The sequence below is a fragment of the Medicago truncatula genome, chromosome 7 (assembly GCF_003473485.1).
Source record: "Medicago truncatula cultivar Jemalong A17 chromosome 7, MtrunA17r5.0-ANR, whole genome shotgun sequence".
NCBI lineage: Eukaryota > Viridiplantae > Streptophyta > Magnoliopsida > Fabales > Fabaceae > Medicago > Medicago truncatula.
The window spans coordinates 26,983,599-27,006,402 of NC_053048.1; the positions used below are offsets into that span (position 1 = coordinate 26,983,599).

The window sequence follows — 22,804 nt, forward strand, 5'->3', positions numbered from 1 at the left end:
AACTCAGTTTAAGTAGGTCATGTAAACCGAGTTTAAGTGTACATTTAAAAGTTCAACCTTGTTCAATGATTCTACGTAATCTCAGTTTAAGTATGTACATGTAAACTTATTTTAAGTAGGTCATGTAAACTAAGTTTAAGTGTACATAATTAAAATCAGTTTAAGTAGGTCATAAAAACACGTAATCTACTTAAGCTTAGTTTACATGACCTACTTAAACTGAGTTTACATGACCTACTTAAACTGAGTTTAAGTATACATCTAAAAGTTCAATCTTGTTCAATGATTATACGTAATATCAGTTTAAGTATGTACATGTAAACTTAGTTTAAGTAGGTCATGTAAACTGAGTTTAAGTGTACATACTTAAACTCAGTTTAAGTAGGTTATGTAAACTAAGTTTAAGTAGATTATGTAAACTATGTTTACATGAACCTACTTAAATTGAATTTAAGTTAACCTCAACAATGTAAAACTGAAACTGTCGTATAGTGCAGTTGAACAAGAAGAAGAAAATTGAAACCAGCGCTATTGAAAAAGAAGAAAAAATTCACTTATTTATATGCAATCGAGTATGAATGAAAGATGTTTTGATTCACTCTTTAATCTTCCATAGAGATTAATTGAACATCAGGATTGTTTGATCGTTGGTGGGTGAAAGAGAGTGAAATTTTAGAGTGACAATGAATGAAATTAAGATTTTAAGAAAATTTATATAAAAGGACAATTTTGGTATTATCAAAAACTTTTTAAAAAAAACTGGGTGTAACAAAAAATATATAGGGTGTGAATAGAAAAACTCTTAGTGGTAGACATCAATTTTATTAGGTTAATAATAACTAAGGTATTTTTTCTTCTTTAAAAAAAGGCTTAAATGCTCTTTTGGTCCCTTAACTATTTAATTGGTATCGCTTTGGTCCCTTAACTAAAAAAGAGATTGTCTGAGGATTTTAAGTTTTTTTTTAGTCTCGTTTTGGTCCCTTCTGTTAGGTTTCCGTTAGTTTTAATAAAAAACGTTAAGTGTGGACACGTGTTACCTTGACATTGGCTCTGAGATTTTTTTTTAAATATATATATATATTTTATTTTTTTGTAAAAAATTCCCAGAACCAATGACAAGGTGACACGTGTTAACTCTGGGACACGTGTCACGTTGTCATTGGCTCTGGGATTTTTTTAAAAAAATAATAATAATTTTCTTGTTAAAAAAAAAAAAAAAACTCAGAGCCAATGACAAGGTAACACGTGTCCAGGAATTAACCTTTTTTTAAACCTTAACAGAAATCTAACAGAAGGGACCAAAACGAGATTAAAAAAAAACTTAAAATCCTCAAACAATCTTTTTTTTAGTTAAGGGACCAAAACGATACCAATTAAATAATTAAGGGACCAAAAACACATTTAAGCCTTAAAAAAAATAAAAAATAACCAAGGCATTATTTCAGTAAAAAAAACCCCAATGCATTTCCATTTTTTTCCTCTTAATTTTTTCAATTTTCTTATACTTGAATGAGATTCTTATTTTTTTGTTGTGGTGATCGATGTTTGGATCTCGAACTTTAAATATATTAAAAACTTTAATTTGCACCCAAAAAAAAAGTTAAAACTAAATTACTCATTAAACTAAAAAATTAATCTCATTTAGAAAACATTAAACAAATTTTCATTTCAGAAAACACAAAATCACTCTCTCTCTCCTTGGTCACTCATACGCCGCCGCCACTATCGCCGCCGCCGCTTCACGATCTAATCATTCACCCACCTTCATCGGAGCGCCACCGTCAGCACCGGTAAATCCTTTTTTCTCTGCTATTTCAATTTCATCGTATTTCTTGCTAGTTACACGTTTAGGGTTTCACTTTCAATTTTAGGGTTTCAATTTTCATTTTAGGGTTTAATTTCAATATTCAGTTTTAGGGTTTTAATTGGTGCTGATTTTGAGACATTATTACAGCTCTGATGAGTGACCCTCCAGCTAAATCACGTGTTCAGCCGGAGGCTGAGGCAGAGGCTGAGGCTGAGCCTCCGTCAGTGCTCCCTGATGAACTTATCACTGAAGTTCTTTCCCGTGGTGATGTGAAATCTCTTATGCGGATGAAATGTGTATCCAAGTATTGGAATTCGATGATTTCTGATCCAAGGTTTGTCAAACTTCACATGAAACAATCTGCTCGAAACGCTCATTTGACATTGTCTTTGTGTAAATCCGGTATTGATGGGGATAACAATGTGGTGCCGTACCCTGTGCGTGGTTTAATTGAGAACGGGTTGATTACTCTTCCGAGTGATCCTTATTATCGATTAAGGGATAAGGAGTGTCAATATGTTATTGGTTCTTGCAATGGATGGCTTTGTTTGCTTGGTTTTTCTTCGATCGGTGCTTATAGGCATATCTGGTTCCGTTTCTGGAATCCTGCTATGGGTAAAATGACTCAGAAGTTAGGGTATATATGTGATAATGTTTTGGGGCTGTATACCCATTTCAAGTTCGCTTTTGGTTATGATGTTTCTTCGGATACTTATAAAGTTGTGCTGTTGATTTTGGATGAGGCTAGAAATAGGAGTAATGTACTGGTTATGAGTTTGGGCAATAATCTTTGGAGAGCTATTCAAAGGTTTCCTGCGGTTCCTCTTCCTTTCCGCTATTCTGATCCTGGTGTGAATGATGGTGTGTATTTGAATGGTAGTCTGAATTGGTTGGCTCTTCGTGATAGCTTTCATTCTAATGGTGTTTATGGTTGGAAGCGTGTTGATGCCGAAGAATTTGTGATCGTTTCACTAGATTTAGGAACAGAGACATATAGACGGTTTATGCCTCCTAGTGGTTTTGATGGAAAGTCACCTGTTGAGCCATCCATATGTATATTGAGGGACTATCTTTGCTTTTCCCATGACGATAAGAGAACTGATTTAGTCGTATGGAAGATGGAAGAATTTGGAGTTGAAGAGTCTTGGACTGAACTGCTTAGGATTAGTTACCAGAATCTTCAGAGTGCGCATCTTGACTTTGTCGACTTGCAATATTCTCAATGGCTGCCATTGCACCTTTCTGATCGTGATGATACACTGATATTGGCTAACAAGCAAGAACGGCAAGCAATTCTATATAACTTGAGAGACAACAGTGCAGTGCGAACTAGAATTAGCGATAAAGTAGAGTGGTTCTCCGCCAAGGTTCATGTTGAAAGCTTGGTTTCTGACATTTTGAAAGTAAGTGCCTCCTAGACAATTTACTTTTTGAATTTGTGTCAATTCATGTACTTTTCTAATAGACGGCAACAATCTTTTCTATGTGATGGTTTTGGTTGATATTGTTAAAGTTTGACAATCTTTGAATCAAATAAAGTTGTTTTTGTTTTTGTTTTTTATTTATTAGAAGCTAGAAGATGACATTTTGAAGATTTTTAGCTTGAGGGTGTTCCTTCCATAAGGAAATTCAGTATTTGTATTAATTTCATTTACTTCAAAACTTTGTTACCTATAATATATTGAACTCACTGATTTATTGCCTTGTTTTGAATTTGATTGTTTCTATGTTTTAACTTTTAGCCATAAATGAGGTCGTTTTGTAAATTAATGTATGTTGTTATACTTCTTGGTACGGATTTTTTCACGCCAGATCAAGCACTTCACGCTGATTTAGAGTTGTAAATTATTTTATCTCTATTCCTTATAATGATAGTGCTATATAATCAATTTTTTTATTACACAACCCTTGTGTCACTGATGATATAAGCTTGCAGTTATGGCATCATGGTCAAGCTAATTTCTTTATTTCTTGAGAGGGACATGGCAGCACTTTAGCAAATTATGCATTTGTTTTTTTCTCCTATGTTTTTATTTCTATTATTGTATTTTGCAATTTCACTTTCATGTCTAACAGAGTCATTTTTAAACTATGGATCTACCACTCCAGCTTCAGGTACAAAACCCTAATTGATCGTACATTGTGGGATGGTTGGAGAAAAGAAAGAAAGGAGCTTGTTGGAGCTACAGCTGCCTCAGTTACAGTACTCATTTTGTTTCATGACATTTATGGCACTCTTGATGTCTTTCGTTTATGTTTCTTCATAAACATTTGAAGCAACTCACTGCTTTATAACTGTTCTGTTTTACAACTCTACTCCTGTTTGTTTAGAAGCAGGTGACTGTCTCCAAATCTTTTTAATAATTTAAGTGCACTCTTGACTTACTTTTGATTTTGTTATTGGATTTGAAAAAATGGAATTTGGGTGTTTTGTGGTATTTGAGTTTTGATTTTAATTTTGTGAATGAAACCGTTTATGATTCTTCGAAAACATTTGAAGCAACTCATTGCTTTATAATTGTTCTGTTTTACAACTCTACTCCTGTTTGTTTAGAAGCAGGTGACTGTGTCCAAATCTTTTTAATAATTTAAGTGCACTCTTGACTTTTGATTTTGTTATTGGATTTGAAAGAATGGAATTTGAGTATTTTGTGGTATTTGAGTTTTGTTTTTAATTTAGTGAATGAAATAGTTTATGTTTCTTCGGAAACATTTGAAGCAACTCACTGCTTAATAATTGCTCTGCTTTACTATTCTACCCGTGCTTGTTTAGAAGCAGGTGAATGTCTCCAAATCTATTTAATAATTTAAGTGCACTGTTTTTCAGATCACTTGAGTATATTAGTAATATTGTTGTAGGTGCTCAAGATCTAGTTATTTGGTTTATTTGTCACATTGTGTCTCTTTTTACCCATTTAAAGTTCAAGTGCCAACTCCCATGTGATCCCAAAATGTCATTTTCACAAAAGTTCCTTTTAGTGGAAACTGTTGGTCACAAAAGGTTTTATGACTAAAGAAAAGTTATGTTGTCGATAACGGCACGATAGCAAAATACCATAGCAGAGAAGGGTACTCTGCGACGTTTTCCTCCTTTGAGCTGTGTTCAGAAGTAGCGGCGTTTGTGGTTGCAAATCGTGTCCAAATCACGATGCAATCCCGCTTTCTTTTCTGTGTCAGTTTATCTTCAAACCCGGATCGGGTTTTGGGGAAACATCCTTCCTATCTTAAGCACAGTTCCCATTCCTCCACCTATGAGACTGACGCCTCCCCCTCCCCATTGTTCGAACGTCTGCCATGTGAGATCTCTGTATTAACTGATCTCTTTGAACATGTGACGCCGACATACAAACTATGTTCTCTATTGCGTAATCAGGTTAAAATTATGGTTTTTATCCGTCTCAGCTATGAAACCCGACTTAGTGTAGAATTAGGGTTTGTCTAACTGGGCCAAGCAGGCCCAATTCCTCTCCCTGTATTTTCCAATCATTATTGGCCTCACGACCCAAACTCTTGTTTTTTAAATCTAAATTTAATTTAATTATGTCCAAGTCTTCGGTACCTTTAATTTTTTATTTCTTGTGCTAATTCTAATTTAATTACATTTATAACTTGGTTTTGATGAAAAATGACAAAGTTAATTGCAATTATTAAGTATGATTGTCGCTTTAATTTTGTGCATTTATCTATTTATGAGTATTTATGTATCATGTTCGAATTTATGTTTATTTCGCACAGTTTTTTAGTCTTCGCAATAGCGGCTATACTGCTATAGCTTTTTGGGGTTTGGTGCTATGCACCATTATCTTATAATTACCAACTTAGACAAAAAGTAGCCAAAAAAACTCAATCTTTAGATTTATTTAACTCAGCTTAAAACACTGAAAACGCCAGGTGGTACAAGGAAAAGAAACAACAACTTGCTTCCATACAGTGTACATGCATAGGGAGGTGTCAAAGCCCTGAGTGATGAGAGCGAGCAAGCGTTTGAGAGATTCATACTTCTTCCCGTGGTGCTCATTATTTTATATATTGCTTTATTTTTGTCTATCAAACAATGAGTTGTGATGAACAAAGCTTCATGTTTTGTTCTTCAATTTATTTTTCCAGTTGGATACTTACTCATCAAATCTCTCTTAGATTTTGGAAATATTAATTTCTTTTTATTTTTTCCTTTTTACTTATTTAGTGCAGCATTTATAGGGTCATAATTTACAAGCTAGGATAAGATATGTGTCAAAACATAGAAAGCTGAGATTCATTTTTAAATGGAAAAGGTATATAGGCAGAGGATAAGATATAGCTCTTAATTTACTCAGATTCTGTTGATTTGCTTGTAAAATTGCTAGAAGTCTTGTTATGGGCAAAAACATAGAAAGCAAATGTCCGATGATTAATTCTGATCCATAAGAAACAAGTGGGATATACAAAATTGTGCAAATTATAGGGTGATTAAACTTATAGGACCTACTATGTAGTTATAGGAAAGAGTGATTGAATGGAGACTAAGAAAATAAGCGCAAGTTATTGATAACCAATTTGGTTTTATGCGTGGTCGGTTGACCATGTACGCAATCTATTTACTACTACGACGTTGCTGGAGCGGTTTCGGATGGATCAAAACAACTTGCACTTAGTTTTCATTTATCGGAGAAGGCGTGTGATAGAGTGCCTAGAGAGATTTCGTGGAAATCCCTAGAGAAAAAAGGGGTTAGGATGCCTATATTCAAGCTATGAAGGATATCTATAAGGGAGTCTCAACTAGTGTGAGGACACATGATGGAGACATCGGCGTTTTTTCCATAACAATAGGATTGCACCAAGGTTGAACCATAAGCCCTTATCTTTTTACTTTACTTTTGGATGTACTTGCGGAACACATCCAAGAGCTAGCACCGAGATGCTTTTTGCTTATGATATAGTCATGTTTGGAGTCGATGGAGAAATTAAATGGGAGGTTGGAGACGAGTCTTAGAAATGCATGGCTTCTGCCTGAGCAGAAGAAAACCAGAGTATATGGAGTGTAATTTTAGCAAAAGGCGAAGCGTTTCTAGCTTAGACGAAAAAACATGAGATCATATCATACCACCAGTTACACATTTTAAATATCTAGGATCCAAAGTACATAACGATGGAGAAATAGGTGTGTAAACCATTGAATTCAAGATGGGTGGTTAAAATGGCAGAGGGCCTCAAATGGAAGTTCACTTAGTGGGATAAAGCTTGGTTGTTGTTGTAGACGACTATAATGGAAGTTCACTTTTAACTTAAGTCAATTCAAGGCTTCTTAAAATATCTTTTAAATAATAAAATTTCGTAGTTCACTTTTCCAATAAGCAATGGATTATTTGTGAGTTTTAAAGATCCATGTACTCAATATTGTGCTAAAGCAGCAGCCGGTGGCCACTATTGGAAGTTGGGAATGGAGCGGTTTGCTATAGCGGCTGTTAGTGGCGGAAATTCGTCTAATTTTAGGAGGAGGGCAAAATCTTGATATAATTACATCACTTGTGGCAATTATGATTAGAATCTCATATTGACATAGTGGTTATCGCCCTTTGTTTTCTCTTCAAGTAACGGGGTTCGAACCTAAGGATTTCCATTTTGATGGATTATTTTGTTATTCTTGCAAAAGGAAAATAAAATAAGATGCAAAACCAAGATTACCGGGGTTCGATCCCGTGTCATTATGGTTGAAAAGTGTTCTCAACCGCCACGCCAAAGCATTTATTGTATCATATAAAAGCATAGTATAGTGTATATACAAAACTTTGGGGATGTAATGGCCATCCCCTCTCCCAACAAAACTCCACCACTGGCGGCTGTAGAGGCCACTATTGTTTTATTAGCAATTTTTTCAAGTTAATATTTTTTTATAGCCATGTTGGTGGTTAATTTTTCAGGGGCAGGGGAAATTTATTAGTAGTAGGGATCGAACCCTGGATCTCCTACACAATACACCTTTGGTAGTTACTCTTTAAACTTTCGATGCTTAAACTTTTTTTTGTTATTTACATTTATGTTTGCACAAGACCTGTGAATTTAATTGCTATTTCTTATTTACGAATTTTTCATGAATTGATTATTGTTTTAACTTTTCAGCGTTTATATATACGGTATAAATTATTATTTATTATGTTTAAAAAATTCCGAGTAGCATACTTCATTGGTCACATTGAAGCTCAAGTGAGAACTGAAGTGAGAGCTTTTGGTTTGGCTGACAATGCTTTGATGAATATTCAGTTTTCTCTTGTTTCTCTTCAGTTGCGCTATATTTGTCCAGAGCTACTGGTGGAGTGGATTTGATGAACTCTTAACTGGTTGGCCATTCACGATAACTTCAGGTATGATTTGAATGTTATTACTGTACAGCAATATATGATTATTTTTCTGGTTTGGGTCTTGATATAGTATTTTGGATAATTAGAGTAGTTGAGAGCAAGGTAGTCAGAGTCGCGATCCTAAGCAGGATCGAGGAGGGGTCACAAGATCGTGTATTTGGAGATTGTAACACGAATCGCAAGATCTTACCGAATTCATAAATTCATATATATTGCATATAAAACAACATAATTTAGTAAAACTCAAAGTCTGTGCAGAGAACAAAGGGAAAGGCTCAAGGTTGTTTAGTCGTACGAATTGAAAAACTGAGTATTTAAAGTGAATACGATTGAAAGGGAGTTCAAATGTGCAATGAATCTGATTGTATTGAACAGGCTTAGTGGGTGTATTGGGAAGGTTTCCACGAATTAATGGGATTAGTGGGTGTATTTGGAAGGTTTTCAACAATTAATTAGAATAATGATTGAGGAGTTAACCGTTGCGAGCTACACCAAAGTAAAAACGTGTCTTTTTAAGAAATAATAATTAACCAGGTCACAGACCCAACCTGTATCTGTGAGGAAGACACTCAGAATCTGAAGAAACGCTGGATTCTTCCGTTTGCATGTGTTTTCGTGGCGATCCTGGATGCTCCTGCGGGTCCCGCCAATTTCAAATTCTCGGGCTTCCCTAAGCACACGGATGGGTGTCAAAATCGTAGAAACACACGATTCTACGTTTATATCGCGATCTTGACTACCATGGTTGAGAGTTAGTAAAAGTTAGTAAGTTGATAAGTTTGTGAAGTGGTTGTTAAGAGTTGGTAGAGAGGGAAAAATATCTTTGAATAATTAATTTTTGTGGCTAGAGAGTTATCTGGTGTGAAAGGAGAGTGCTCTTTTGGATAGCCTTGTGTGTAAGGTTATCTTCTTCATTGTAAACCTTTTGTGTCTTCTCTTTCAATCTTACTACAAAAATAAGAAATTCTTCAGATGGTTGCAATCATTTTTTATTCATTTGGGTGTGTTTTACACATTCCTCTAATCTTGAAGATTAAAATTTTTGGGTTCCTAACAGCAATATAGGAAGTTGCTGGCCCTTTGAAGCTGTGGCGAAGTGCCACTTGTTGAGCCAAATATTTCTCTTTTGATGGACTGTATTTTTCTCATTATTTAATTAGAGCCAACTTTGTCATGTGGCAGAGGATTGAATTTGGAGTTGAGATGTCTTAGACTCGATGGTTGTCAATACACCCTTGTGAGAATGGAGATGCATTGATATTGGCAGATGATATAGAAGACCAAGCAAGTCTCTATGATTGGAAAGTAACTATAATAGAGAAAACTATAGTTACTTGTAAAATATGTTGTTTCTTTTCCAAAGGTTATGTTCAAAGCATGGTTTCTTCTTTCTGAAAGTAAGTTCCTCCATCTTTTTATTCATGTATACGTTGTTTAACAAATTGTGTGGTCATCTTTTTATGATGGTTTTGGTTGATTGCATTGTTGAATGATTGGCTGCTGTTCACAGTTTGACAATCTCTGATATTGCTTTGCTTATTAGCTTCATAGAGACACATCTCACTTTCTAACTTTTTTTTTCCTGCAATTGCTGAAACTCTGCAAACCACGCATAGATGATCTTATAGATGATCTTTTATATGCTGATTCAGTGTTGTTAAATAGCAGCTGTAGTGGCACTATATAGCATAGCAGTATTTGAACAAACCGCTGCTGTTCTGCAATACAATATTTAGTACGAATAGCAGCTATATAGCAACGTTGCGTAGCGGAATTTGAACAAACCAGTATTTTCCACTATCTGTGATTGATAACACTGTTGATTATGTATCAGTCAAGGAAATTGGTGGTGTCAGGAAACATAAATAGCAATTTTTTCGGGGGAAACCCAAATTTTATTTGATTCCCTTTAAATTATTTTAGATAAAATTGTTGATTAATAACTATTATATTTTTGGGTTAAATTCACAGATTTTGAGATCTGATTTTCTTCATGCATATTTGGGCCATTTTGATTTACAGGTTAATGCCTTTTATGGTTTTCAAAATACTAAGATCATGTAGATGTAGGTTAGTTAAATAGCTTAGTGAGCATAACTTTCGATCAGATGATTTTATGATGGAAGACAGACTGTCCGTATTGATGTTTGTCAAGATATGTTTTTTTCCCCCTCTTATCTTTACAGTGTTTAGATTTCTAACCATTACTGTGCTTTCCTATTTGGCAGAACATAGATACTCCCTTAAGGTTAATGTAAAGATCGACATTTGCAATCATGGAATAGCTTTGTTGGAACTTGGAGTTTCTCACAGGAAATAGTCTATTCAGAGTTTGGAGGATCTATCTGGAGTTGTCTTTTCTTCCGTGCTATCAATGTTCTGTTGTCGTTGCCATCATCAACACTATTGTCAGATCAGTGAATAACTGGGAAGAAAACTAGAAAGACCTCTTATTATCTTTTTTTTCTTTTGGAAGTGAAAACGTGTTGACAATTAGTAAATTGCAACCCAAGTCCTTCTAATGACAGTAGGAGCTATATTCTCATCTGTAAGATGATTTTTGAAACTATTTTTGAAACTGTAAGATGACAAAAGTATCGAACACTGTCAAAATTGTTTAAATATTTGATCATGAGTGCATATTTTCACGGTTTCTTATACATTCAATGGTTACTCAGTCATCAGAAATTCCAACATAATATGATGCAAGCTCCAGATTTTCAATGCTTCCCAAACTTCAAAACTAGTCTGTGATTTGTCAGCACTGTGGATACTTTATTGTATTCATATTGCCTCTGCAATGAATCAAAAGTCCAGAGCATTGCTCTCTTGGCTTATCTTCATTAGCTTAAACATTAAAGAAATCCTCCAAAGACGTTTAACTGTTAATTATATTTTGTTTGGTATAACTATTCTTGAAAATTATGTATAAACAAACATGATAATGGTTTTCTTTATAGGGATAATAATGGTTATTATGTGGACAATTGTGATGCGTGTACATACATAGACGACTTGCTTTCCGACTATTGGTCAACAAGCATAAACCAGATTTTTATCTAAACATTATACTCACTGTCAACATTTTGTCACATTTACATTTTTTATCTCAAAATATTATCATTTTAAAATATCAATATGATATTTATTATTTTTTATATTAATTAATTTAATCTTATTTGTTGAAGTTCATTCAACTTAATTGCTCCACTTTCATAAAATTGTAGAGTATATGATATAAACTTATCATCAAAATCAACTTAATCATTTTCTTAAAACTTGCACACAACCCAAATGCGATAATTATGAGACAAATTTTTGTCCCTTTCTTTGGTCCTTATTATGTATGTACTACTTTTTGTTATTTGAAGTATTACAAAACCTCTGTAGGGGGTAAAATTGATTTCTTGCACCCAAAATGAGGAATGTGTTAATGTGATAAGTTTGAGGTACTTATAGTTTACTGTTTCCTTTGTTCGTTTAAGTCTTCTGACTACGTGTATAAACTTCTAATTGCTAGCCAGACATTTGATGAAGAGTAAACCTGTTCCCATAACATACCTAAATGCTTCAGCATGCATCTTGCTTGTACATTGTTGTGATTTGTTTTAACTTTGATCGGATTTAAACAAGAAAAATTATTTATAGTCTGTATGCATATGCAACCATGGTATTTACATTACACATGGTGATGGTTTCTTTGTTTTCGGTTTTCTTGAGAGCAGGTTAGTTCCAATGTTTCCTATAGAAAAACATTAATTTATTTCCAAAATGCCTTTGATGGGATGTCAAAAATCTGCTATGAAACTTCTGCAACTATACTATGAGATACCCCCTTTCCCCAATGATTCAAATGGTACTCAACAGAAGCCAGTTATTTCACTTTTCTTAGATGAAGCTAAATGTCTTGGAATTCCTTGGGTTCTTGCAATAACAGACCCCTATCAATTGTGTTAGGAGGTCTTTCTTGAAAGGAAGATGTTTCTTAAAGTTGAAGGTGTCACCGCACTATGACAGCAAATCAAATTGTAGTTCGCAGTCATGAAGAGTCTTTATATCAGATGAAAAAAATTAGGTTTAATAGCAGTTTTAGCCCCCTAACTTTCTCAAAGTTGCGACTTTGGCCCCCTAAGTTTTGCATCTGCGACGGTTTTAGACTCCAAGGTCAATTTTGACTCGGTCTACGCTGACGTGGCACCCTAAATAGTTGCACAACTTAGGGGGCGGTTTTGTAGTTTTTTTTTAGGGGGCCAAAATCGCAACTTCATAAAAGCTAGGGGGTGAAAACTGCTATTAAGCCAAAAAAACTAAGTTCATTGTTGAGTATATTGTATTTACCTTCATTCCTTAATTTGATTGGTACCAAGATGGTAATATAAGTAAAAAAAATTAGAATGCATGCATGTTGAATTTGATTTTGACAAAATAATATAAGATGTAGATGAAATAGCCAAATAAAAAACCATTTGTGGTTTTGGTGGAATAGACGAAGTGGTGAATACTGAAACTCACAAACCGAATAGGTTTTCGTAAAAATATGTGCATTGAATAGGTTTTCAAAAAAATACAAGATTTTCATTTTCTTATTAGCAAGCACGACTATTTTGCAGTCAGCATATAGACTTCTCCACAATTCTTACTTTAGCAAGAAATGTTACACCTCAATTCTTTAAAATACTCTAGGCAACTTATGCATAAAATACCTATAAACTTCTTAAGATGTATTCATAAGTTGAATAAACATAAAATTATTTTTATAGAAAAGCTATTAAAGATTTAAGTCCAAACCGGACATCATGCAAGATTTGGTTGTGAGTCAACTTTACATAAGAAGCCTTTGAATCAACGGTGTATCAGCATAGTTTACCGCAATATCAAACACACACTTAGGTGATAACTAACAAAAATGACAATTGGATTTCTATGATGTAAACTAACTCGTATCCGCTGCTCAATGTGGGTTCTGTGTGCTGACATATTTCATAAATAATTTCAAGTTCTAAAACTAGGCAGGATTTAACAACACATGCTGCGATCAAAAAATAATTGCGACGATTTTGTTGCAAAATTTCACTTGCTGTTTAAGTTATATGCTTAAAAATCTATTCATCATCCTCGTTTTGATTTTTCTTCTTCTTTTTACGCTGATCACGCAAACCTGAAAAAACATGCCAGAAATTACCAACCAAAGCACAAGTGATGCTCTAAAAAATAAACAACTGGGAAGAAAAATATATGCTATGACAACAAACTTACGTGTCTTTTCCTCTTTTCTTTTTCTCTTTGCATTCACCATATTTCTTTGTCCTCGTGTTGAATCCTTGGTATCCATGCGCACCTGTGAGGAAATAGGGGTAAAGGAAGAATAAAACAAAACAACATAAGCTCAACTGAAGTAAGCTGAATATCATTCTTCGACTAAACAGAAATTTCAAATATTTCCTTGGTACAAGAAATTAAAATCTAGATAGTTCATTTTCAATATAAACATGGAGTTCTTATACACAATTGTCAAACAATATGCAGCCACATTATTAAAAGGGTATGATCGCTCGAGATCTGAGATCTTTCTTATTCAGCTAGTTTACGGATGCCATGTGACACTAAATATGTAGATGATAGTTCAAAACAATTCACATCAACAATTCAGCCAAGAGCATATTTCTTATAAAAGGCTATGAAATAGTAGGTCACATAAAAAAGGAAGGGAGAAATATAAAACGATAGAAGGAAAAAGCCGCTGCATATTTTAATTTTCAACAGTAGGATTTAACAGAACTAGAATAAAAGCAATAGTCCCCAATTTACTCATCAACTAGGGAAAGTTTATCTCTTACACTCTCATCCATGAAACAGCACAAAAAATAACAATTTCAATAACATGAAGAAAAAAAAAAAGTGCTATTAATTTACCTCTTCACCAGCACTCCGAAGTGCGTGAAGTGCATCCACACAATCTTGACCAATCACAACCAATCTTCCCTTTTTGCCGAACCCTGCACCCTGGCGATCACTTATTTTTTGCCTTGCTAATTGTTGCAATTGTTCTTGCAAGAGGGGTGTTACACCAGCCTGCAAATAGTATAAATCAGAGTTTGTCCTTCAAAAGTTGAGAGGAAAAAGAAAAACAATAAAAAAGCATGCTCCATATAATTTTCATCTAAAGAATTTTAAAATATATCATCATCTAGACATTTATCGGTAAGCATGACAATCTTAAGTATTATTTAACGAAGAGTTCAAATACATATTAAGCTAAACCATGCTATATATACATAGCTAAAAATGGAGTGCCGTGCACATAGTCCATGTTCAGGGAAATGTTTGTAGCACATAAAAGGATTTAGTGTCTGATTCAAAAAAAAAGATATAGTGCATTTCAAATCCAAAAAGGCAAAACTTGAACCTAAGTACTATAAGTAGTCAAAGACACAGCCCAACCCAAGTCCCCAACATCCTTGTCTGAAACACGGAAAGACAAATGCACAAAAATATGTATCTGTAACAATATTAAAATCAATATCCTTGTGCTCTACCTCCTGCTTTACCCTGCAATCACTATGCAATAACTACTACTCTTGTTCGTCAACAAACCAACATAAATGGTGAAAACAGTAAGTGCCAGAGTGAAACAAAACCATAATAAGGATAGTACATACCCCTGCTAAATATCGATGTGAAAATGTTTTTGATTGCAAAGGACGTGAAATCAGCATACTGAGCTCCTGCAATATGTAAAATTTGGGACAAAAAAATATGAGACAATGGAAGAAAAGTAGAAAACAATGGGCAAGTGTAATTTTTAGTTTTATTTTTACAAAAAAAAAAAAAAAAAGTGAGTACAAACCATCTGCAATTTCTTCAATTGCTTAGAGCTGGCTTTCTTTTGCCTACATTTATTAACTTGTTCCTCCTCGCTGTCATAATTTTCAGTAACTAAATCCACTGAACTAGCATTCCGATCAAACCAGCTTTTTTCTGCCTTCTCCTAAAATAAGGAAAATTGAATGCACAATATAAGTGCACACTAGTTTAAGCAAAGGATTCATGATAAGAATTAGGAAAAGCAACAAATGAATGAGTAAATATAACAATTTTACAGAACTGTCCTAATTATTGGCGATTAATAAATGTCATATATGCATCATGGAATATAATGGCTTGAAAGTCGTGTTCACAGTATTGAGGGTAAAATTGGAATAAATTAATTAATGTTTCATTGAAAAAATGAAACGACACTTTTATTTTTGCTAAAGTGATACTTAGTATGGAACCGAGGAGGTTAATTAAGAAACTGACTGTTGTTACTTGTAAGGAAGCAATAAAGATTAACAAAAGGGTAACTGTTTAACCTAAAGAGTAATGACATACAACAGGAAACCATTTCAAACCATGTATAGCGACAATCCCCAAGCACACTTTCATCTTTGCATGAATAAATTCCAAAAACATAACGGTATGAATTCAGGTGAATCTGTTTACCTGGGAATCCTTCCTAGTTATCTTGTCTATTTGACGTGCAAGAGACAAACGTTTCAGAACCTCGGGCATGTATGAATTCTCCACAGGAAATCGCTGAAAGTTGTCCTATATACATGACGAACAAAATAAACAGACATGTCAATTGACTATCTTGGTTCAGATAAGCAACAAAAGTTGCTGACTAATTTAAATGATAACCATTTTTTAGTTTATTAGATTTCCTTCAGAAGTATCACTTAACGAAATCTTAATAAATGGTAAGACGGGATGATGAATTACAATGTACAACTTCAATATCTCTATTATAAGTGGTTAAATAAAAAACGAGAACCATCACAGAAAAACACCTTTGAAAATGACTTGCACAATGAAGCAAACTTTGATGTTTCTTTTGGGGAGATTAAAGCAATGCTACAGCCTTCGGCAGAAGCTCTAGCGGTTCTTCCACTTCTATGAACATAAACCTATAAATAAGAAACAAGATGTATAAATATATGAATATTCATATGAATATCAATATATGGATAAAAGAAGTATAGAACTGGCTTACCTCTGCTGAATGTGGAAGCTGGTAGTGGACAACAGTTCTAACACCGGGAATATCAAGACCCCTTGCAGCAACATCTGTAGCAACAAGTATGCCATTATCATTTTCACGAAAGCGGTCCATGGCCTGGCATTAAACAAGGCAGGAAACAATAAAACGATGGGGGTAAATAAAATAAAATATTCAAAATTTCAAGAAACCAAACCAATGCCTAATAAGAGACAAAGTAGACTATACCCACATGATACTCATGGATGGGTCATATACTTAAGTTTTTGTAATTCGGTTCACATCAGTATTTATCATGATACACCTTTTTTAGAAAGAAATATTAGGAGGAAATAATTAGTATAAGAGCACATTAGTTGAGCATAAGTCTTCTGAAGAAGAGTTTGGACAATGGCTTCTTCTAGTTTTCTTCCTTATTCCTATGAATCGATATGGAAATACAAAGCACCCAGGACAATAGCTGTGGGCCTCAGTCACACTGCTCTTTCTTTTGGTGTGCACATTATGTCCTGTTTTACTTCAAAACCTACTGTACACATGTGCAAGGCAACACATTTCTTATGGAACAATTTGTTGGGGTTGGGTGGTGTATCCTAAATTGGAAGAGCTTCCAACAGTTAGTTTAAAGGCCCGAACATATGTTTTTTTAAGTTAAACTCTTCTATATTAAAAACAAGATAGAAAATTACCATGACAAGGGACATAATGGCTTCTTCTAGTTTTCTTCCTTATTCCTATGAATCGATATGGAAATACAAAGCACCCAGGACAATAGCTGTGGGCCTCAGTCACACTGCTCTTTCTTTTGGTGTGCACATTATGTCCTGTTTTACTTCAAAACCTACTGTACACATGTGCAAGGCAACACATTTCTTATGGAACAATTTGTTGGGGTTGGGTGGTGTATCCTAAATTGGAAGAGCTTCCAACAGTTAGTTTAAAGGCCCGAACATATGTTTAAGTTAAACTCTTCTATATTAAAAACAAGATAGAAAATTACCATGACAAGGGTTTAAAACAGAACAAAGATAGTGATTAAAATGGGTATTCTCCACCCAACATTTGGAACCTAAGCTTGCTTCAAGGTCTATATTATAACATATACCTTTGGGCCAAGCAAATAAAGCAACACTTGAAAAAAGCAAGCCAGGGAATGGGGCAAAGAAAGGACACAAACCTTTAAACGCGCTCGCTGCTGCATTTGAGCATGAAGAGTCCAAACATTAACGCCAAGAATGCGCAATATGGAAGAAATATGACGCAAAGCTGCAATTGACGTACAAAAAACTATTGTGCGGCCTTGACCATGGACAGTAAGAATATAATACAAATGGGCATCTTTATCATCTTCGGTGCATCTGCATTTAATAACAAATCATTAATGTTGTATCATCTAACAAAAATCACAGTTCATGCCATATCAAACATTACTTAATGACTTTATCATGGGTAATAATCAGTTTGAGTAAATGTTATAGAAGGGGCCATAAGCAGCATTTCAGATAAATAGCAAGAATGCTCAACCATAAACTACAACTCTATTTTAGCATGAAGAAATGGATAACGAGTGGCCTCCCAGGGTAGTATATGTGACCCCAACCAAATAGCAAGGGTAAATAGATTATATAGCACCAAAATCAAATAACCACTTCAATCAAAATGAATATATCAAAAAAAATATAATTTATTCTCAGAACTTGAGTTTTAGAGCATAGATATAATTTTACATACTCAATAAAGGACTCTTCAATCTTAGCTGCTAATATTGATGGATTGGTAAGATCAATAATTGCAGCATTGGGTCTCATTCCTGCTCTCTCAGAAAGAGTTTCAATAGAATCCAAACCATCTGTCGATAGTTGCTTTTTCTGAATTGAACCACGCTTTAACTTCTTGCGAAAATCAGCGGACAGTGCGACAGTTGCTGAAAAAACAAGAGTTTGCCTTTTCTTTTTTTGGATGCTAGAAACTGTAACACAATTTTGTGCATCTTTAGAATTATCTTCACTGGAGATATTGGACATGGGAAGCATGTCAATTATTGATTGTAACTCCTTAAAATGACCACTTTGTACCATTCGATCAGCCTCGTCAAGCACAAAGAAAGACAATGAATGTAACTGCAAACCAGATTGTCAGGGTTAAAACAGACTTCCGATGAAAAACCACATGTCAAGTTTATGCTATGCATTGAACTAAACAATTATTTATTACCCTGTGTAAATTAATCCTACAGCAGTTATGTTTTAGAAAATAAGAAACCAAAAACCATAGGCAAAATGGTATCAGACACTATATAGTAGCTAAGAATGAGCAATATATCATTCTTGTAATGAAATATGCTGCATAGTCATAATTGATAGTAGCCCACAATTAGGATCAAGAATTAATAAGAGCCCACAATTTAGGTGCTCTTTTTGTCTTCTTTGCCACTAAGTTTCTTTTTTGTTTTCTATTTATTTGTTCATTTAAGGATTCTGCACGTGCTAATAAATTTGTGGTCCTCAACCGCAACTGCGGCTGCAACAAAAGGATTTTGAAGCCTTCACAACCACATCGTAACCGCAGTTACAATTTAAAAACACCGTATGCGTGCTAATCATCTCCAGTTTCTCAATATTTCCCTTTTCCCCTTGGCAATTATCTATGTAAATATTTAATTCTCCAAAATATAAATTTAGTCGTACTCAAGCTTAATAAAATTTTGCATTAGCATTAGCAATCACCTCAATTAAATGTTTTTCTCCAGATGACATAAGTTCCCATAACCTCCCTGGAGTAGCGACCACAATCTCAGGTCTTGCTTTTAAAAGTCTTTCCTGCTTTTCTGGTAAAATACCTCCAACTATAGCGGTCACCCTAACATTAATATGCTTGGCTACTGCTTTCAGATGCTTGGCTACCTGAAAAAGCAATTGCAGCCCCAAATAATAAAATTAACAGCTTCTATCATCAACAACTTTTGAGGATATTATAAATCACATTAACTGTAAAAAAACATATGAGATTATATTTTAGTCAATGTGATTCCAAAATAGGTCCAACAAAATCATTATTAGTCTCATAAAACTCTGAAATTAATTATCAGTCTTGTTAATCTCTTAGTTGCTACAAATAAACTCAGAAATATATAAGACTTGTGAGTCATAACTTCTAAAAAAAACTAAACACAACATAGTTATAGAACTGTGAGTCTGCTTAAAATACAGAAGCAGAAGAGTTTACACGAAAGATAAACAAATTAAGTGTAAACTATAATAAAAAATCTCAAAAGTAGCCCACCCTTTAAAAAAGAAAGATGACAAAAATTGTACCTAAATTTGAACAGAAGAGACTTGTAAGTTGTAACTACTATAAAACTAGATGCATAAACACACAAGCTCCCAAACTAATTAAAAACCAAGAACGTAAAATCAGATTAACTGGCAACAATCAAGCAACTGAGAATCAAATGATTAGAAAGCCTTGACAATCACCTGAAGTGCAAGTTCTCTTGTTGGAGCAATAATAAGACTCCTCAAAAGGCCCGTAGTAGCGTATTTTTCAGCAGCTTCTTCACCATTTACCCCACTTATACTTTCAGCCTTTTCACGCTCCTCCAAAAGACGTTGCAAAATGGGCAAACCAAACGCAAGTGTTTTACCAGATCCTGTCTCTGCAGCCCCAATAACATCCTGTCAAATAAGGACACAAGAATTCCCATCAAAGCTAATCTTATGAAGTATTTCAAACCATCAAAATTTCCTGACGAAGAACTTCAAATCAACCAACCTTCCCTTGATGAGCAGCAGCCGGAACACATGCTTTCTGTATCGGTGTTGGTTCCTTGAATCCCAACTTGTGTATTGCTTTCATTAAACGAGGATGAAGCCTCAACTCGTTCCATGCATAATATTCAGTTTCATCAATGTTCTCTTCATCAACACTGTCCTTCACATCAGCATTCACACCTAGAAGTGCATACAGCAATTAGTGGAACAAGTCCGCCCACATTTTCTTTAACTTGTTCACAAGACTTTCCATTTTTCATTAAATTACAACAGGCTCTCAAGTTTATTCTAATGACAAAAAAATAGATTTACTTCTGACGGACAGCCGCATATTCCAAAGCAGTTATATATTCTAAGGCTCTGTTTGGGAGTTTTGAGAGGAGTGGAGGGTTTGAAAAAAAAAGGAAGGAAGAAGTGGAAAGAATGGAGAGATATGAGAGTGGAGGGCTTTGGGGGGTTTAGTTTTCTTCATAATACAAAATCCCCCTAATTTGGAGGAACCAGAAAATTGTATTGGAGGAGTTTGGAGGGTTTTGGGGGACTTGGGTTAAGTTTTTCAAATTCAATCTATGGTTATAATACTTTCAAAGTTAAAAATACATTAATCATAAGTATTTATTTATCATTCTCTACAAAACCATTCTCTCAAAACTTTTGAAAGATTTCTCTATTTTTTCCTTCTAATCTCATCCCTCCAAAACCCTCCCCTCCCTTCCCCTACAAACACCCAAACAAAGCCTAAAAGTATAACTGGAAAAGACGTGATAACATAAAAAGCATCATTGCCTTTATAAATAACTAGTGAAAAGGCAAACGCTGGCCTGTTTGTCTGTCCATTTTCTCTATGGCACTATATTGTGCACGTATGTTAAATTGTGAATTAGCAGTTTTTCATTACACTCGTGAACATCGCAATATTATCAACACATATGGTTGATATGTATGTGCTTATACTACCTAGTCAAACATACATGTAATTATAAAATTGTCAAAATAACCAATCAAACAAACCTTTCAAATTCCACATATGAGGAACCTACATTTAAGTATAGTAAGATTAAACAAAAAATACCAGTATTTGAAAGTTCAACTTTCTGGTTTTCTTTTGCATCCTTGTTTTTCTTCTTCTTTTTCTTTTTCTTCACTTCAGACTTGATGCTCTCATCATTCATCGTTTCTCCGCCACTACAAGCACCGTCTTGCTTCTGCTTATTTGACTTCTTGTCCGGTTTAGAGTTGTGCTTCCTGTCATGATTTTCAGGATCGGGAATATTTAATCCATACTCAGCTTCATCAATCTCCTCCAGTGAAAGAAAACCTGCAAGCGAAATATAATAAATGACATAAAATAAAAGGGAAAATTATAAGTGAATGCAAATGACACCCCCTCAAATTTCCCAAACATAAGTAACCTCCCTTGTTACAATCTATCAACCTACTGTCAAAGAGAAACAAAAAAAAAAACAATAATTATTTTATTTCTAAAATTGATACACCACCTTGTGTTTCCATCAAAACCCGGAACAGCTATACCACAGTGAATATTAAATAACTCCTTAAATAGTTACTTCACAGTCTCCTGGTAATTCCCTTTTTCACTAAAATTGTTTGATAAAATGTTTGCATTCAATTTTTTATGATAAGGAAAACTAACCGATATGGACAAAGGTTCCATGGGTCAGTAACTACGGGAAATTGGATTTCACATGTAACGTTTCTCATGCAAACAAAATCTTAGCCAAGACTTAGTAATAGTCAATCTAGAAAGAGTTTTGAAACATTCAAATTGAGATAAGGTACAACAGTGAAGTTTAGAGAAGTGATTCGAATGGCAAACTGGATGTTGTAATGTGTGAAAAATTCATGTTTGGTAGCACAGCAAGTTTTTCATAATCACAGCGAGCCACTGTAATTTTGCAAAAGCTACAAAGTGTAGCTTCTGAAAATCAAGGTTGCTCACTGTGATTCTAAAAACCCCACCATTGTACCAAACATGCACTTAATTGCTTTTACATGTAAAATAACTTCTTTTTCGGGTATTGCCAGCTTATAAAACGAGTACTGTCGTGGCAAAATCAATCAAAAACCAATATTTCTTATCAAAATATACATTTTATATAGGGTTCAATATATCTTTAGTCCCTCTAAATATACCAACTATCATTTTTAGTCCCTACAGAAAATTCTTTAGAACTTTGGTCCCTTTAAATTTTCTGTTATCAATTTAAGTCGTTCACATTGGTATATTAAAAGGGGTCAAAAACATATTTATCAGCCCAGTTTCTTAAATTGTTACTTACTTAAACTACATATGCATTTTGGAAAAGGTTGGACAAACTCAAAACATGTTTTTACACACAACCGCGAGGTTCCGGATTCAAACCAATTGAAGGTGTCCAGTTTAGCAATACCGGCATCGGCGGTTGAGCTAAGCCAGCCGTACAATAACCATAACCAATTACTTACACAGTTGACTGAGGCAATTCAACAAACACTTGGAATGCATAACAACAAAATAAACAACAAAATGAGAGCTTTCTATTGAAAAAGAATAGTGAAGTGAAGTTTACCTCCTTCAAGTTCATTAGAGCCAGTGAAGAGAGAAAAAGAGGCGTCGTTATCGTCGTTTTCATCGGGTTGAGGAATTGAAGAGTTCCATGGAAGTGAATCGAATCGGTCGAGTTCAGCGTCGTGAGGTTTTACGGTTCGGTTCTTCCTCTTAGATTTTTTTATCGAAGCTTCTGCCATGGATGAATAGTAGTAGAAACTCGCTCACAGTAACAGCGCCGAAAGAAGAAGATGAAGAAGACGATGAAGAAACTCTTGTAATGGTTTCTGCGGGAACTCAAAT

At 34.5% G+C, this 22,804-nt stretch overlaps 2 protein-coding genes across 11 annotated transcripts; one reads left to right on the forward strand and one right to left on the reverse strand.

Moving 5' to 3' along the window:
- Nucleotides 1-1,643: 1,643 nt before the first annotated feature.
- Nucleotides 1,644-10,812, forward strand: LOC11420562 (F-box/kelch-repeat protein At3g23880). 10 transcript variants are annotated; one of them, XR_005643154.1, is made up of 6 exons: nucleotides 1,644-1,790; nucleotides 1,955-3,210; nucleotides 3,917-4,144; nucleotides 8,069-8,148; nucleotides 9,328-9,542; nucleotides 10,374-10,812. XR_005643154.1 is itself a non-coding variant. In XM_039828130.1 (4 exons), exons 2-3 carry the CDS (start codon nucleotides 1,960-1,962, stop codon nucleotides 8,108-8,110), a joined length of 1,293 nt encoding a protein of 430 aa, XP_039684064.1. In that variant the 5' UTR covers nucleotides 1,644-1,790; nucleotides 1,955-1,959; the 3' UTR covers nucleotides 8,111-8,148; nucleotides 10,374-10,812. The 10 variants fall into 10 exon arrangements, 1 of the variants encoding a protein (XP_039684064.1); XR_005643155.1 differs by having other exon boundaries at nucleotides 3,917-4,010; XR_005643152.1 differs by lacking the exon at nucleotides 3,917-4,144 and having other exon boundaries at nucleotides 1,918-3,210.
- A 2,084-nt stretch (nucleotides 10,813-12,896) lies between these two features.
- On the reverse strand, nucleotides 12,897-22,804 carry LOC11421104 (DEAD-box ATP-dependent RNA helicase 13). The gene is made up of 15 exons (XM_003622867.4): nucleotides 22,524-22,804; nucleotides 21,026-21,271; nucleotides 19,955-20,133; nucleotides 19,660-19,857; nucleotides 18,910-19,086; nucleotides 17,915-18,303; nucleotides 17,361-17,541; nucleotides 16,178-16,300; nucleotides 15,975-16,091; nucleotides 15,628-15,732; nucleotides 14,993-15,133; nucleotides 14,805-14,870; nucleotides 14,059-14,217; nucleotides 13,402-13,483; nucleotides 12,897-13,303 (listed from the first exon to the last, which is right to left on the reverse strand). Exons 1-15 carry the CDS (start codon nucleotides 22,699-22,701, stop codon nucleotides 13,248-13,250), a joined length of 2,397 nt encoding a protein of 798 aa, XP_003622915.1. The 5' UTR covers nucleotides 22,702-22,804; the 3' UTR covers nucleotides 12,897-13,247.